This window comes from Hypanus sabinus, chromosome 4 (assembly GCF_030144855.1).
Source record: "Hypanus sabinus isolate sHypSab1 chromosome 4, sHypSab1.hap1, whole genome shotgun sequence".
Lineage (NCBI taxonomy): Eukaryota > Metazoa > Chordata > Chondrichthyes > Myliobatiformes > Dasyatidae > Hypanus > Hypanus sabinus.
In genome coordinates this window covers 73,002,199-73,021,091 of record NC_082709.1, presented here as the reverse complement: position 1 = coordinate 73,021,091, position 18,893 = coordinate 73,002,199, and the positions used below count along the sequence as shown (strand labels likewise).

The 18,893-nt window shown below is 41.5% G+C and overlaps 1 protein-coding gene across 2 annotated transcripts in view; it reads left to right on the top strand.

Moving 5' to 3' along the window:
• LOC132392874 (islet cell autoantigen 1-like protein) overlaps window positions 1-18,893 on the top strand; it is a 145,754-nt gene that overhangs the window by 103,481 nt on the left and 23,380 nt on the right. For both annotated transcript variants that reach the window (XM_059967381.1, XM_059967382.1), the window contains exons 10-11: window positions 5,926-6,017; window positions 11,903-11,946. In XM_059967381.1, the coding sequence (XP_059823364.1) occupies window positions 5,926-6,017; window positions 11,903-11,946 (136 nt within the window). The remainder of the gene's footprint in view (window positions 1-5,925; window positions 6,018-11,902; window positions 11,947-18,893) is intronic.

The following is an 18,893-nucleotide window of genomic DNA, read 5'->3' as shown; positions in this document are numbered from 1 at the left end:
CTTTTGTTCCTTGGAAAATTCTTGAGATTCTCCTTTGAAACCACTCCAATGGCAGCACATCCTTTCTTAGATAAGGGGCCAAAAATTCCTCACAATACTCCAATTGTAGTTTGACCAATACCTTGAAAAGCCTCAACATTATGTCCTTGCTTTTGTATTCTAGTCCTCCCAAAATGAATGCTTACGCTGCTTTTGCCTTCTGTGCTACTGACTCAACCTTCTAGTTAACCTTTATGAAATCTTCAGCTAGGACTCCCAAGTCCTTTTGCACCTCTGATTTCTGAATTTGCTTCTCGTTTAGAAAATAATCTACATCTTTATTCCTTCTATCAAACTGCATGACCATACACTTGCCGATACTTTATTCTACCTGCTACTTCTGTCCATACTACTGTTCTGATCGAGTCCTTCTGCAGACTACCTGCTTCCTCAGCACCACCTCCACCCCCCATGTCTCTTTGTATTGCCCACCTGAGTACCTCGAAACCTCATCCTTAATATTTGACTCCAACGTTGACTCCAATCACTGAAGTCAGGGTAACTAGCATATAATTTCCTGCCTCCCTCCATTTTTAAAGAGTGGAGTGGTAGTTGCAATTTTCCAGGCCTCTGGAACCATCCCAGCATCTAGTAATTCTTGTAAGATTATTACTAATGCCTCCCCAGTCTCTTCAAAACCCTGCGATGTAGGTCATCTGGTCCAGGGACTTACCTACTTTCAGACCTTTCAGCATCCTAAGCACCTTCTCCTTATTAATAGCATTTACATTCACTTCTGCCCTCTGACACTTGAATCTCTAGCACGCTGCTGGTGTTTTCCACAGTGAAGACTGATATTCCAGTGTCATTTTCCAGGGTCTGTTATCCATTCTTGCCTCTCTTTTACTCTTTATATATCTGAAAAACAGAACTTTTGGGATCCTTTTTCATATTATTGGTTACCTTATCTTGAAATTTCACCTCTTCTCTCTTTATTAAAAGCATTCCAATTCTCTAGCTTCCCACTAATTTTTGTTATATTGTATGCCCTCTTGTTTGCTTTTATTCTGTCTTTCACTTCACTAGTAGGTCACAGTTACCCCATCCTCCCTTTAGAATGCCACTACTTTTTTGGGTTATATCTATCATGTGTCTTTCAGAAACTTCACCCATTGCTGTTCTGTCACCATCCCTGTTAGTGTTCCCTTCCAATCAACTTTAGTCTGCTCCTATCTCATGCCTCTGTATACCACTGTAATATTGATACATCTGATTTTAGCTTCACTCTCTCAAAGTACAAGGTGAATCCTATCATATTATGATCACTGCCTCCTCAAGGTTCCTTTACCTTAAGTTCCCTTATCAAATCTGGTTCATTACACCACACTCAGTCCAGAATTGCCCTTTTCCTAGTGGGCTTAACCACAAGTTGCTTAAAAGATACCTCACAGGCTTTCTATATATTTCTTCTCTTGTGATCCAGCACCAACCTGCATATTGAAACACCGCCCTTTTTGCATGCCTTTTCTATCTCCTGTTTGTAGTTTGTACCCCACCTCCTGGGTACTATTCAGAGGCCTGTATGTAACTCCTATCAGGGTCTTTTTACCCTTGCAGTTTCTACCCACAATGACTCTACATCATCTGATCCTATGGCACATTTTTTTAAAGAATTTGATTTCATTTTTTTAACCAACAGTACCCCCCCACACCTTTCCACCCACCTGCCTGTCCTTTTGAAATGATGTGAATCCTTGGATATTAACTTTCCTGCTGTGCTCTTTCAGCCACGTTGCTGTGATGACCACAATGTCATACTTGTCAATTTTCAACTGCGCTACAAGATAATCTACATCATTTTGTGTACTGTGTGCATTCAAGTGTAACACCTTCAGTCCTGTATTCATCACCCCTTTCAATTTTGTCTCTATATTACTGGAAGTTAAATTATTATCCCTTTCCAAACTTTTTCTCTTAAGTTATTCTGGACTTTTCCGTAACCAATCCTGCACTCTCTTTCGCTTTAGCTTTATTCTTACTTTTTTATGTTGTTGAATCCTTCCTCCTTACTATTTAGTTTAAAACCCTATCCACACCCCAAGACCCTGGTCCCAGCATGGTTCAGGTGGAACCCATTTCATTGGAACAACTCCCTTTCCCAATATTGGTACCACAAATTCAAACCAGTCTTTGAGAGACGCTTTTAGCTCTCTGATCTTATTCACTGAGTGCCAATTTACATGTGGCTCAGGTAATTAAATTAAAGTAAAGAAAGCCACTTTGCCTCTCTTGCCATTTGCAGTGAAGGTCAACAGGCAGAGGTGAATATGCCAGATATCTTTGCACAAACCCAAGGGGCCAGATGTGAAAATGTGCGACCAATGTACAGAGATACATTTAGTTCAATGCAAGAAGTATTGCAGGAAAGACAGATGAGCTTAGGGCAAGGATCAACAAATGGAATTACGACGTTGTAGCTATTAGTGAGACTTGTTTGCAGGAGGGGCAAGGTTGGCAGTTCAATATACTGGGGTTCTATTATTTAAATGCGGCAGAGTAGGAGGGATTAAAGGGGGAGCGGTGGCTTTACTAGTCAGGGGAACTGTTAGGACAGACTGGAGAACTCAATTAGTGAGTTTTTATGTGTGGAACTGAGAATTAAGAAAGGTATGACCATGTTAATGATGCAATATTAAAGACCGCCCAACAATCCATGGGATATAGAAGAATAAACCTGTGCGGAGATCTCATACTGTTGCAAGAAACAGAAAGTTGCTATAGTAGGTGATTTTAACTTTCCACATATTGACTGAGACTCCCATGCTGTGAAAGGTTAGGTGGTATAGAGTTTGTCAAATGCGTTCAGGGAAGTTTCCTTAATCAGTACATAGAAGTCCCATTGAGTAGAATGTGCGATACCTGATAATAGCGAATGAGACAGGTCAGGGGACAGAAGTTTGTGTAGGGGAACACTTTGCATCTAGTGATCATAATGCCATTAGTTTCAAAGTAAACGTGGAAAGAGATTGGGTTGAGATTCTAAGTTTGAGAAAGGTCAATTTTGATGGTATTATAAAGGATCTCGGGGTGATTGGGACGGGCTGTTTTCTGGCAAAGGTGTACTTGGAAAGTGGGAGGCCTTCAAAAGTAAAATTTTGGGAGTATGAAGTTTGAATGTGCCTGTCAGAATAAAAGGTAAAGATAACAAATGTAGGGAACCTTGGTTTTCAAGAGTTATTGAGCTTTGGTTAAGAAAACAAAAAGATGCATAGCAGGTATAGGCAGGTAGGAACAAATAAGGTGATTTTGGAGTATAAGAAGTGCAAGAGAACACTTAAATAAATCAGGAGGGCTGAAAGAAGGCATGAGGTTGCCCTAGCAGACAAACTGTAGAAGAATTTTCAGGTGTGTTAAGAGCAAAAGGATTGCAGGGGCCAAAATTGGTCCTCTGGAAGATCAGAATGATAATCTATACATGGAGCCCAAGAGATGGAGATCTTAAGATGGATTTTTTGCATCTGTATTTACTTGGGAGATGGGCACAAAGTCTATAGCAGTGAGGTCATGGACCCTATACAGATTGAAGAGGAAGGGGTGTTTGCTGGTTTAAGGTAGATATATCCTCAGGGCCTGTGGAAGGCAAGTGCAGAAATTGCTGGGGCCCTAAAGGATTTAAATCATCCTCAGCACCAGATAAACTACTGGAGGACTGGAGGACAGCTAATGTTGTTTTACTGCTTAAGAAAGATTTTAAAAATAAATCAACAGATTATAGGCTAGTGAGCCTGACATCAGTAGTGGGAAAGTTATTGGAAGGTATTCTAAGGGACCAAATATGAGTATTTGGATAGACATGGACTGATTAGGGATAGTGAGGTGACTCTGTGCTTGATAGGTCATGTTTAACCAATCTTTAGAGCTTTTTGAGAAAGAAGGTTCAGTCACTTGGCATTCAAGATGAGGTAGTGAATTGGATTCGACATTGGCCCTGAGCAAGTAGCCAGACAGTGGTAGTAGCTGGTTGCCTCTCTGACTGGAGTCCTGTGACTTGTGGTGTGCAACAGGGATTGGTACTGAGTTTGTCGTTGTTTGTCATCTTTATCAGTATTTTAGATGATAATGTGGTAAACTGGATCAGCAAATTTGTGGATGACACCAAGATTGGGGTGTAGTGGACAGTGAGGAAGGCTATTGGAGATTGCAGCGGGATCTGGAGCAGCTGGAAAAATGGGCTGAAAACTGGGAAATGGACAAATGCAGACAAGTGGGAAGTGTTGCACTTTAGTACAACCAACTAGGATAGGTCTTACACAGTGAATGATAGGGTACTGAAGAATGTGGTAGATCAAAGGGATCTGGGAATACACAGGTAGATAGGGTCATAAAGAAAGCTTTTGGCACATTGGCCTTCATAAATCAAAGTATTGATTATAGGGTCAATCTACAAATAAGATGTAAATAAGGTTGAAAGAGTACAGAGAAAATTTACAAAGATGTTGCTGGGCATGGAGGACCCAAGTTATGTGGAAAGATTGAATAGATTAGAACTTTATTCATTGTAATGTAGAAGACGGGGAGATTTGATAGAAGTATACAAAATTGTGAGGGGTATAGATAGTGTAAATGCAAGCTGGCTTTTTCCACTGAGGTTGGGTGGGACGACAACCAGAGGACATGGACAAAGGGTGAAAGATGAAAAGTTTAAGCAGAGCACGAGGGGAAACTTCACTCAGTGGGTTGTAATTGTGTGGAACAAACTGTCAGTGCAATTGTTGTATGCAAGCTTGATTTCAACACTTAAGAGAAGTTTGGATAGGTACATGGATAGCAGAGGTATGAAGGGCAATGGTCCAATGAAGGCCAGTGGGACTAAGCAATTTAATTGATTCTGCACAGACTAAATGGGCCAAAGGGCCTGTTTCTGTGTTGTACTTTTCTATGACTTTAAGTGTGTTTGGTCCCTCTGTCTGATACATTGTTGTGTTAATTTCAGTGCTGTAGTGTAATATGGATGCTCGCTAACTGACCTCCAGAGCTGGAGATACATGCTGACCTGCAGCTTCAGACATGCAGGTCCAGAGCCTACTGATCTAGCTTCTGCTGTTGGCTGGTGGTTCCCCATGCCACCTTACTGTGATCTCTAATTTGAGAAGTGCCTCGAAACCAAAAAATATGACAGTGAATAGATTTCAAATGGCACCTTGCCTGACCGAGCACACTGAATTCTTTGAAGAGGTAGCATGGAGCAGACAAGTAACTGTTTACAAAATCCTTCAATAATGCGTCATCTGATGGACTAGGCTAGCAATGAAAGTCGGAGTTCACATAGTAGAATGCTTAGCTGGATGCGTATAAGGCAGAAAGCAATGTTGTATAGGTTAGTCACTCAGTGACAAGAAGCGGAAGGTGAGATCCCAGTGCAATCCAGGAGTGGGCTAATGCTCAAATTTATATTAGTGATTTACAATTGGAGTCAAGGACAGTTTATTGCTTCCCTACATGATGGCTTTGACCACACCGTAATTCTCATAATGCCTCTCCACTGTCTTACAGCTTGTTGGGACTGCAATGTCAAGGCTCCTTTCATAGCCAGTGTGTCCAGACCATGGCACCTGTCAGACTTATTCAGCGTGGTGTTCCACAACAACCATGAGATCATTGATCCATTTATCTGTTTTAGTTAAGGCTGTGACAATGAAAAAGTACTTTACATATTCATAACACTATAGGATTTTTTGCATCTATGTGGAGGAGCAGTTATGACCATGGTTTCATTAATGATATTACTGACCAATGTCATTCTAACTTTGTACTGTTCCTCATCTCAAAAATGACAGATCAGCTATACCATATGCATTATTATATGCCAGAATAATTACCAAGGGTAGTTTACAGCCAGTAGCCTTTTCACACAAGATGTATTAATTGTTTCTTCTAAACATGCAGAGTTTACAGGACCCTTTTAATCATCTGACTGAGGAGGATCCTGACAAGAGTAAAGCAAAAGAGAAGGAATGCATATCTAATGTAGTGGACAAGTAAGTAAATATTCCTGTAATCCCAAACTGGGGGAAATAGCTGGAGATATCTGCAATTTACTGTTGCTACAGTGTTTATATACAGACCGTTGTACAGTACTTGTTAGATTGAGCATGGTGATTGTTTCATTCCAGTTGTCTTTGCTAAGAGTAGAAACATTTAAGGTGTTTTCACTTACTGCCCTTCTCGAGCATCTCCCTGAGGTTGGCTGAGGTTGACCAAAAGTACAAAATTGTACATATATGTCACCATATACAACCCTGAGATTTATTTTAATAGAATCAATGAAAGACTACATTGAACCAAGGACAAGCCTATGTATCAACATGTGGAAATCTTTCCATGTTCTGTAAACAAGAAAGTAAGTTTATATTTGTTACCACATTTCACACAGTGAAATAGTTTGAAATACATAGGATTGACTGAGTATGTCACGGATGCTGACTGTAGCTTCAAGGTAGCAGTTTTACTCCTTGAGTAGTCTCGCTCGCAAATACGGTATCTTGGACAGGCAGCTCAGTTAGATGTAGAAGATCTTACGGCACTCTATGTGGAGAACCTGGTGGGAATCTCACCCATTCTTGGAACAATGTTGAGCTCTCAGAAATTTTTTTAAAAAACTTACTAGGTCTTTATTGAATTCCTTTTCATGAGGACTAGTACTGCACAAATTGGATGTTGCGCTTCCCATCATTGTCAAAGTGGGTAAAGTCATTAAATGACATTGGGGGTGTAATGGTTAGTGTAATACCACTATAGTGTCACTGATCCAGGTTTATTCAGTTTCTGTTGCTGTCCCTAAGGAGTTTTACATTCTCCTAATGACCATGTTGTTTCCTCCATGTGTTCCAGTTTTCTCCGACATGGTTAGTAGGATAATTGGACACATGGGTGTAATTGGGTGGTGCGGCTTGTTAAGCTGGATGGGCAGGTTACAGTGCTCTATCTTTAAATAAAAATAAAAATTATATGATTCTGGATAAATAGAGTCAGATATTCCAAATTCAGCATCTGTGCTTCATTTGCTAATGATAACAAAAATTGTTAACAAGAAAGGTCCTTGTGCAGGATTTCGACCTGGAACGCCAACAGTTTCATTCCTCTCACAGATTCTGTGTGACCCGCTGATTTCCTCCAACAGGTTGTTTGTTGTTCAGCAGTCCAACTTCTGGACTTGTGTATTTCTTTTCTAATAAAGATGGTATCTCTCATCTCCCTGCCTGAGTTACAAGGACAAAAGTTCCTGCTTCTAATCTTTAGTGAATAAGTGTTCAAAAATGAGTGCATTGAGGGAGAATGACTGTGAGTGGTCTGTGTACAGGTGTGGGTGGATGAGTATGAGTGAGTTTGAGTGGGTGATAGATGGTTCCTGGGAGAATGTGTGTGTGGGTGAGTGTGTTCAACTGTGTGTGTGAGAGAGAGAGAGATATTGTTTGTTAATGACATACTAAGAGCTTGAGGAACTCAGCAAGTCAGACAGCATCTATGGAGGGAAATGTGTAGTCACTGTTTCAGGTTAAGATTTTTCATCTGGACTGGTTCATCATAGAGAGCAGAGGCTGGGGTTTGTTGTTTTCCTTTGGGCGAGCTGATGTGCACCCAATGGTACTCGGACTTCCAAAAGGCACTTTGAAAGTCAGACCTTGTAACCTGAGAGCTGATGGTTTTCCATGACATCCTCTACCAGGTATGTGGGCTAGCTTATACAGTCAGTATTCAATTTCTGTGCCAATTCAAGATTCCTACATGCTGTTCTCCAAGCTGGCCTGAAATTTGCCGTAGAGTCTTTAATCAGTACTATTTTAATAAGGTTCATTTCAGGTATGGATATTACAATATGTGTTGTGGGTGAAATCTCCATCTCTTACTCCACTGCAGCTCACAGCTCCTTCTGCTCAGTGCACTTGCCTGTAGTTACTTACTTCCAGGGAGTGGAAAGTACCATCTGATCTAACAGCATAGAATAGTGAAGTTCTAGGGACCGTCTGACCAAAGATGCCCAACAAACACCAAGGATCCTCCGCGGGACTATTGATTGGCTCATGAAACATTCATTTCATAAATAAAGGATGAACTATTTATGGCATCTAAGTACATTTCTCAAGATGCTTTAGTGTGGCTACAGAAACCTGCTAAGGGCCATTCAAAGGATCTTGCTAAAAGTATTAATGTGTGTGTAAATGTTCCCCTCTTCTAGATGTCATATTACCTATTTAGCACAATTGCAAAATGGATACAGAAGGAATGAATTTAATCAATCCGAGTCAGTATAGACTCTTTGGAGTTACAGTAGCTCTCCTTCATAGAAGTGTTCCCTTGCATGACTACGAAATGTGAAGAGAATATGAACCATCTAATTCAGGCTTGATTTGTGCTGCAGGTGTAGGGTCAGAGGGTATCACATGGATGCTAGTTAAATTGTGCATGTTACTCACATAGAATTAAAGAAAGTCCAAAATGAGCGAAGGCCACATTTTGGGTGGAATAGAATCAACTTTGCCTTTGTTAGGTTTCCATTGCTCATGCAAAGTCAACGCAGCTGTCATTTCTAGAAGTCGTACGAAATGGTCATGTAAGCGCTCACACAGATTCTTGATAGGGATCAGTGAATTGAGCAGTCCCAGTGAGTTGTGGCTTTGATGGGCATTAGTTGGTAGGATGCAGGATAGACCTGTTTTGTCAAGAGAAGTGGAGCAATGGCAGCAATTGCTGTGTGGTCTTTTGAAGGACAGTTCTACCCCGGAGCTTCTGATTGTTGGGTGAAATCTGGCTAATTGGCCTCATCAGAGTGATCTTTTGCAAGAAGCAATGAGACATGTTGGTGGGGGAATGTTTGTAATGAATGTTTTTAATGAGCCAAAGAAACAAATGTGAAGAAAAAAAGGAAAAGAATTGACATAAATGCAAAGGAAATGTGGAAGAAGAGAAAGAAGCACTGGAATTGCATGGTTCACTGATATGTCCACAAGGGAAGAGAAGAAATAAGCGACGTGGTATTAAGGAGCTGGAGTTTGTATGCAAGAAAAGTGGAGGAATGGGAATGCCAAGGTAGTTTTGATTGTTTATATCTGTCTCCCGCATGTCTCTCTTCCTCATTGTTGTTAAGGAAAAGGGACTTGTGCAAAACCGAGCTGAGAAAAAGGGGAAAAAAATCAGTGAAAGAGCAAAGCCCCAATACAGAAATGACAGAAAGAGAACGAGGTCACAACAGAAAAGGAGGGAGGGGTGAGAGAGAGAGATTTTTCTTTCTCTCTCTCTCTGCCTCCCTCCCCTGCCCCTCTCTCCCCTTCACCCCTGCCCCTCGTCCCATCCCTCTCTCTCCCCTTCACCCTCCCAGCCCCTCTCTCCCCCTCACCCTGCTCTTCTCTCTCCACTCACCCCTGCCCCTCTCTCCCTCTCACCCCCCAACCCTCACTCCCCACCCCTCTCTCCCCCTGCCCTTTTCTCTCTCTCTCACCCCTCAGCCCCCCTCCTGCTCCTCTCTCCCCTCACCCCTGCCCCTCTCTCCCTCTCACCCCCCAACCCTCTCTCCCCCCTCACTCCCCACCCCCTCTCCCCTGCCCTTTTCTCTCTCTCTCTCTCTCTCTCTCTCTCTCTCTCTCTCTCTCACCCCCCAGCCCCCATCACCCCTGCTCCTCTCTCTCCCCTCACCCCTGCCCCTCTCTCCCCTCCTCAACCCCCTGCCATTCTCTCCCCTCCTCACCCCCCCACCTAACTCTCTATCTGAGATTGGGAGCCTTGATTATTTTTCAGGGTTTCTCTGGCAGCTAATGATTAGTAAACTGGTTAATTCATTTATTATTATCACATGTACTGAGATACAGTGGAAATCTTGTTTTGAGTACCATCCATACTGATCATTTAATCACATCAGGTACAAAGTAAAACAACAACAGATAACAGAATGAACTGTTGTTGTTATGAGGTAGATAGTGAGGTCAGGAGTGCATCTTATCGTACTAGAGGGCTGTTCAGTAGTCTTAAAACAGCGGGGTAGAAACTGTCCTCGAACGTGGTGGTACATGCTTTCAGGCTTTTGTATCTTCTCCCTGATTGGAAGACCTGAGTGTTACGAACCCCGTAACTGGGTGTCTTACCAGCAAAGATAAGAGTGTCCGTTGGAGTCCGGTGATACTATTTTCAGCAGTATTTATTAGTAAAAATACACAAAAATAATATCAATGCAAATATACAGATAATATACGTCATCAATACTAAACCTAAGAGTGCGGGTATAATTGTAATCAATAAGAAATAAGCTCTATCGTTGTCTAGGGGATAATGAATTGTCAGCTGGAAATATAAAGTTCAGTTCAGTTCATGCAGGCTGCGGTTGTTGTTGGTCGCGGTGTTTCAATTGGAGAGAGAGAGAGAGAGAGAGAGAGATAGAACAGTAACAGCTGTTGACTTGCCAACTTTCCTTTATGATCTTGATCCATCGATGCGTTGTTGTTGTGGCCATTCACGTATGACCCCTCCATCCTTTAGCTAGACTGTTCCATGGTGGACTTGTCATCCAGGCAAGGGTGGACACACACACAAGCCCCCACCGGTCTCGTAGCGTCTCTCCTGGTGCGTCTGAGGGGTGTTCCCCAGACCTTACTTTTATCCCCACTCACGGGGTCTCAGGTGTCAATCAGGTTGGGATGATGCAACCCATCAAACCAGCCCACTCTGGTTGCCCCCTGAGGGGTTTCAATGAATAGAACAGTACTCAATAAACAATCCTTCTCCAAGAGACAATAGCAGTAATCAGTAGTTCCGTTCCGCTTTTGTTAGGAGGAGACATTCCACTTTGTGTATCTCTGAGTTGTCTCTCTCTCATTAACTGACATGTTTATCAATAACAACTGTCTTGGCAGCTTTCTTGTGTCTCTCTCATCTCCCTTGATAACAGCATTGGAATAGTAGCAATTTGCGATTCTCCAAAAGGGGGGGAGGCATTGACGATTCTGTACCCTTCTGTCCATCAGAGTTGTTCATCATTTGTAACATGAGAAAGGAAAGGTTTGAAAGTAAAGGGACTAGAATATAGGGAGAAAGCAAGGCACAAAGTGATCTGAAAGGAAAATTACAGGAATAAGTGTAAGGATATGGTACGAGCACAGAGACATGAGATGTTGCAATTGTACAATATGTTAGACTTGAGGAACAAGGTTACGGAGAGAGGTTAAGCAGGTTGGGACTTTTTCATTGGAGCATAGGAGAATGAGGGGTGATCTTATTAGCTGTGCGTAAAATCATGAGGGGCATAGATAGGGTCAGTACACACAATCATTTCCCTATGGTTGGGAAATCAAGTAGAGGGCATAGGTATTAGATTGGGGAAAGGAAGATTTAATAGGAGCCTGAGGGGCAACTTTGACACCCAGAGGGAGGTCAGTACATGGAATGAGGAAGTGTTTGAGCAATAACAACATTTAAAAGCTATTCAGACAGATACATGGTAAGGAGAGGTTTAGTGGGATATAGGCCAAGTAGAGGCAAATAAGATTAGCACATTGGAATAATGGTCTGCATGGACCAGCTGGGCCTGTTTCTGCGCTGTCAGACTCTACTATGCTTGTACGAGGAAGCTGAACAACTGATCTAATATATGAGCTTAGAAATTTCTGGTTTGAAGAGATAGAAATATCCCTTTGTCATTATCCTGTTGGCAATGGTTTTAAGTCAGAAAGAGGGAGATTTGAAAGGTGCAGCAAAGTAAACAATTTGAGTTCTAGAAGGGATGGTTCAACAGTATATTTGACATCTGGTGTTCCTAATGACTTCCATACGTTTATATTACACAAGTACCCCCAATCTCTGAACAGGCTTTGGAGGATAAGTAGACTGCAATTGGGAATGATAGTATTTTGTCAAGTGCTTTTGTTTTTTTTCTCAGGTTAGTGCTGTTGGATGAAGCTGAAGAACCTGGATCTTCTGAAGGTGAGAGGCTCAAAGTGTCATCCAACTAGCCCAGGGGTGGGCAAACTTTTTGACTTGTGGGCCACAAAGGGTTCTAAAATTTGACAGGGGGGCCGGACCAGGAGCAGATGGACGGAGTGTTTTGGTAATACACCTCATAAGAGAAAATAAAATATCATGGGATATGTAGAAAACATGTGCTTTAATTTCAATTGAAAATGAACAAATGCATTACAACAAAATATCTGTCTTTGAAGTCCCATGGTATTTAGCTATTTATTGAAATGTCTTTTAAAACACTGAAAATTAAATGAATAAAATACAGGTTTTTTTTAATAGTAACAGTTATTATTTTAAAGCACTGAAAGTTCTGTTATCCTTCAAGATATTATCATCATCACTCTCCTCCTGACTGTCGTTATTTCAAAAACGGTAGGAGATGCAGGTCTACTTGTCCTGCTCCTTCTTATTCAATTGTCCCCTGTGCCAAAACTCAACAACGACCAGCACAAAGACAGAACAGTGATAGCGCGCCACTATGCGGAGCGCGTTATTTGATCTGGAGCGCATTTTTTATTTTGAGAACGTACGTGCACCTGCGCACTACTCATGTCCATCACTTAACAGAAATGACATGTAACATGTAAGGCTTATTGAAAAAAATATTTTCAAATGCATTTTTTACATAACACAACGAAGAAACTTATTTTTAATTTCAGTGGGAACAGTGTTGTTGGTCTCCCTTTTTAGCCAGCGCATCAAAGTCTGGATTTAGTTTTGTTGTGGCGATTCTCAGGATGGATCTGAGGTGTTGGTCAGTTAACTTGGATCTGTGGCTGGCTTTATTGATGTTCATGACGCTGAACGCCTGTTCACACAAATAGGTCGAACCGAACAAAGAGTAAAGCGCAAATGTGGAGTAATACGCTGCACCTCAAGAAAAGTCAATGTATATAGAGTGCGTCATCTATTGGGAAAATGCCAGAATTGCGGGGAAAAAACGTTAACAAGGTTTATTAATATGAAGTTCTGCGGGCCGGATTAAAAAGCTTAACGGGCCGCATATGGCCCCCGGGCCGTAGTTTGCCCATGCCTGAACTAGAATAATGTAGGCAGTAAGTGAGGGGTGCAGTAATTCCAATTCCACTTCACACAAGGTTAGTCCATTCTTTGAAAAGTATTCCTCATCCATATCATCGATGTTGTGATTGTAATATTGAAGTTACAGTACTGGGAGTTAACCACAATTACACTGTAAATGAAAGCAACACTGGGATTTCTGCACTTGCATAACAACACAAAGTTTCAGAGTTACTGTAAGCATTTCAGTCACAAGAAAACACGAAAATAGGAACAGGATTAGCTCTTCAAGCATATCCTGGTCATTATGGTCAATTTTTCCCAGGCCCCATTTTAAAACTTCTAAAAACTATTAAAATTAATTATGTTACTAAATTTAATAAAGAATATTAATTTATTTCAAAATAACAAAATTGAAGAGCACAAGAACAAAGAACAGGAGTAAGTTAATCCAGCCATGAGTCTTAATTCTTAATAAGTTATGGCTGCTCCAGTTATATTGATAGACTTTCACACTCTCTTCCAACCTCCCTTGGCTCATTTGTAGTTCAAGTATATATGTCAGTCTCTGCCTAATGACTTCACCCTCACTGCTTTCTGAGGTTCTGAAGTAGAATGACCCTTTGAGGGAAGATATACATTCATGTCCTTATCTCAAATGATACACCCTTGATAATAAAACTACATTCAGTTGCTAACTTGTTAGGTACAGGAGTGGAACCTGGTGTCGTCATCTTCCTCTGTATCCTAACCACTTCAAGGTTTGCGTTCAGAGAAGCTCTTCTGCACACCACTGTTGTGGCACATGGGTTTTTTTTGAGCTCCTTTCACCTTCCTGTCAGCTTTAACCACTCTAGTTTTTCACCTCTGTCCTCACAGAACAGCTGCTCACTGGATGTTTTTTTTTGTTTTTTTGAACCATGCTCTGTAAACTCTAGAGACCGTTGTGTGTGAAAATCCCAGGAGATGTTTGAGATACACAAACCACCCCATTTGGCACTGCAGTCAAAGTCACTTAATCACATTTCTTTCCCATTCTGATGTTTGATCCAAACAATATCTGAACTTTTTGACATGTCTGAACGTTTTTATGCATTGCATTGCTGCTACATGATTGGCTGATTAGGTATTTGCATTAATGAGCTATTGTATCAACAAGTGCACCTAATAAAGTGGCCACTGAATGTATGTCCCCTAATTCTAGATGCCCCATACGAGGAGACATACTCTGTGTCCATCCTGCCAATCCCCTCAGAATATGTTTTAATAAGATCCTCTTGTTCCTGGGAATGAAAGGGTTACCAGATGAGCGTTTAAATGCTCTGTGCTTATACTCTCTGAAGTTTAGAAAAACGAGGGAAGATGTCATTGAAACTTATTGAATATTGAAAGGTCCAGATAGAGTAGGTGTGGAAAGGATGTTTTCTATTGTGGGGGAGTCTAGGATCAGAAGGTAGAGACTCTGAATACAAGGACATCCCATTAGAACAGAGATGAGGAATTTCTGTAGCCAGAGGATGATGAATCTGTGGAATTCATTACCCTCTAACCACCCTAGTCCGTGCTGAAAATCATTTAAACTGCCTACTCCCAATGACCTGCAACAGGACCCTCCATCACTTTAGTCACCTTATCATCTCCTCCCTTGGTATTTTGATGCAATGCTTTTGACAATTGAATCAGTATCCATCGACCAAAATGGAGAACATAACAGAAGCACACACAAATGGCGCTATTTTAAAAATTCTTTGTTCTAAGTACGATGTCGTGTCTTATGGCCACACAAGTGTACTCAACTGACACTGGTTAGAAACTGTTTGACAATGGTCTCACGTCCCAATTAAGCAACATAGTGTCCAAGTAAACAAAGGGAATCCCATCAGTTTTCTGGAGTAGCTTTTGTTCCTTGAGTTGACCCAAATAAGTGGCTTCCCCGATTAACCAAAGGGCAAATAAACTGGAATCCATTTTATTTCTTATTATAACTTATAGTGTTTTAAGTATTGTACTGTACTCCTGTTGCAAAGCAACAAACTCACGACATATGTCAGTGATTAAATGTGATTCTGATTATTGAATTTGCTGAAGACTGGATTCTGTAATAGTGGGGATAGCAGGAGGGAGCTGAGAAAGACCATCCTCTCAGCTCCATGGCTGAAGCTGGTTGTAACTGTGCTAACATTGCCTTAAGCTCTCTCACCTGATATCACTGAGGATGGGAATGTTTTTGGAGCACACTTCCTCCTATTAGCTGTTTACTTGTCCACCAACTTTAGCAATTAAGACTGCAAGACCTTTAGATCGTGGAGGTGCTGATTCCTGCTGTTGCAGATGGTTCACAACACCTCATTCCCTTCACTAAAACAAATGGCTTTGCTAACTTTGTGCAAAGGACAGATTCCCTTTCACTGGAATTCAGATGCAGAATATAAAAGCAAACACTGTCAGGAAGTTTGGAAGTTCTTTGTGCACAACCTTTGTGAATTCCAAGCTTGCCAGCACATGGGGAAATAATTTACAAATGATGATATACATCTTTTACTGTATTCATCTGCCTTGTACTTCATTTCACATTGTCTGATATGTTGGCTAAAAGTTGTACTGTTTGTTGTCCAAGAGAATTCTGAACTACCATTGGGTGGTGAACCAATCAGATATTGTAGCTGCTGTATGCAGGCTTCGTTTGAGCTGATATTAGGAAGGGAGTGGACAGTCTTGTGTGATTCTCTAAACTCAGCTGTTGTTTTCCTGCAGCCTGCAAAAATCCAGGCCAATATAATTCCAGTTTGTTCTCAAGTAAGAGTTCCAAATAGAAGCACAAAGCCAAAAGAACCAGTGAGAAACTGCATTATACTCTCAAGAGATTCTGCACATGCTGGACATCTAGAGTAACATACACAAAATGCTGGAGGAACTCAGTAGGTGAGGCAGCATCTATAGAAGGGAAAATGGACCCTTCATCAGGACTGGAAAGAAGGGGGGGGGGGAGAAAGTCAGAGTAAGAAGGTGGGAGGAGGGGAAGGAGTACAAGCTAGAAGGTGAAAGGTGAAATTTGTTAACTTAGCAGCAGCAGTTCAATGCAATACATAATATAGAAGAAGAAAAAATAATAAATAAGGAAATCAATTACAGCATATGTATATTGGATAGATTAAAAACTGTGCCAAAAACAGAAATAATATATATTTTAAAAGTGAGATAGTGTTCATGGTTTCAATGCCCATTTAGAAATCAGATGGCAGAGGGGAAGAAGTTGTTCCTGAGTCGCTGAGTGTGTGCCTCCTACCTGATGGTAATGGAGAAATCGCTGAGGAATCTGATAGGGGAGGACACTGAACCATAAGAGAAAGCGGAGGGGATCCCAGAAGGAGGTGATAGGCAGGAGTGGAGAAGAGATAAGAAGAGAGAAAGGGGAGCCAGAATAGGGAATGGAAGAAGAGAAAAGGGGGAGGGGAGGAAACTCTTCTTCTCTCAGAGAGGATAGGCAGGAATGTTAGTGCTGGCTGTCATGCATCACACTTCATTTACAGCACACAACACATGCCTTTGTCCCAACAAGGTGACTGACAGTGCTAATTCTGCACAAGGGTCTCATCCCTCTATGTCACCCATCATCCTTTTCATTTGAGGAGTGTTTGATGTCTCTGAGCCTTTACTCAATGGAGTTCAGAAGAATGAGAGAGGGCTCTTATTGAAATCTACTGGATAGAAGGGACATGGAGAGGATGTTTCCATTAGTGGGGGTGGGGTCTAGGATCTGAGGATTTAGTCTCAGAGTAAAGGGACATCCCTTTAAAACTGAAATGAGGAACTTCTTCAGCGAGAGAATGGTGAATCTATGGAATTCACTGTCATTGAGGACTGGAGGCCAAGATATTGGGTGTGTTTAAAGCAGAGATTGAGAGGTTCTTGAATGGTGAAATGGTTAAAGCTTATGGGGAGTAGGTGGGAGAAAGGTAGCTGAGAAAAATGGAATCAGCCATGATTGAATGGCAGAACAGACTTGATGGACCAAATGGCCTAATTCTGTTCCTGTTGTGGATTTATCCTTACTTTAAAGCTGTTTATCATAGCTATATATTAAGGTAGGTGTTTCTACATTCTCACCTCTGAGTAAAGAATTCATTAAGGCAACAAGAAGCTTTGTTCACCCAAAACTCTCCAGAGGTACAATCTTCCCTCATCATACTCAATGAAGGGTCTTGATGATGGATCTCTGTCTGAAACGTTGTCTCTTCATTCCTCTCTGTAGATGCTGCCTGGCTTGGTGAGTTCCTCCAGCATTTTGTGTGTGTTATGCTGGACTTTCAGCATCTGCAGAATCTCGTGTTTACTCATTGCATCCAGTTTTCATTTAGTATTTAGACCAGCGGTGGATACAGGGGTTTACTGTGTTTAACTGCAGGACTTACTGTAATTTAAACCCTGCTAAATGACCAGGCCAGTGGCTAGTGGATGCTGGAACAACAGCAGTGGCTGCAGAAGTTACTTAACGTGATAACCACCCCTGTTTCCCCGGTTTGCTGAACATTAAGAAACATAGTATTTCATTGCTATTTCATACGAACTTGCACTTGCCCACACCAAAAGATTTGAAGGATGAAACTAGCAGTGGGTAAATATGCTTCCCTTAAGCTCAAGAGAATCTGCAGATGCTAGAAATCCAGAGCAAATGCTGGAGGAACTGAGCGGGTCAGGCCACATCTATGGAGAGGAATAAACAGTCAATGTTACAGCTGAGATCCTCCATCCATCCTGTGGTGCAGGCCGTGGATTTGGGAGTGACTCTAGCGATTAACATCTCTTCCTCGCTGACAATCAACACAGGTGCACCTCAACAATGAGTGCTTAGCCCACTGCACTACTCTCCCTACCCTCATGACTGTATGGCCAGGTTCAGCTCAAACACCATCTATAAATTCGCAAATGACACTACTGTTGTTAGTAGAATCTCAGATGGCAATGAGGAAGTATACAGTAGTGAGATGGATAGACTGATTGAGTTGTATTGCAACAACTACTTGCAATCAATGCCGCAAGACCAGGGAATTAATTATGGGCTTCAGGGAGGGGAGGTCAGGAGACACATACCAGTCTTTATCAAGGGGTCGACAGTGAAAAGGTTAAACAGCTTCAAGTCCCTGGGCCCAGGGGAGATTTGTTATGTTACCAAAGACCTTTGTAGAATGGAAAGCATTTTGACTGGTTTATCACTCCATTTTATGGAGCCTCCAATACACAGAATAGTAATAGGCTTCAGAGAGTTGTAGGCTCAGAGTGTCTTTCCTGTGGGCCCAACATACTAATGCAGTCACAAAGGAGTTTGAGCTGATTGGTATGTCACCAAAGACGTTAGCAAATTTATGCAGATATACAGTACAATAGAGAGAATTCTGACTGGCTGTATCACTGCCTAGTATGGAAGCTCCAATGCACATGATCATAAGGGACTTAAGAGGATTGTAAACTCAGCCAGCTCTATCATGGAGACAAACCTCCCCCCACCATTGTGGACATCTTCAAAAGGCAGTGCCAGAAGAAATTGGCATCCATCATAAAGGACCCTCACCATGCGAGACATGCCCTTATCTCTCTACTACCATTGGAGCCTGAAGATGCGCACTTAATATTTTAGGAATAACTACTTACCATCCGCTGTCAGGTTTCTGAATGGTCAATTAATCCATGAACATTACGTCAGTTTTTCTCTTTTGTACTATTTATTTTTATTATAACTTGGAATAATTTATTTTAATGGCTTGCACTTTACTGCTTCCACAAAATAACAAATTTCATTATATATACCACTGATTCTGATAACTGCAGTGTATTTTTTAGTTAGTAAACACTGCCAACACTATGTGTCATTGTTGTTGGGAATTAAAGTA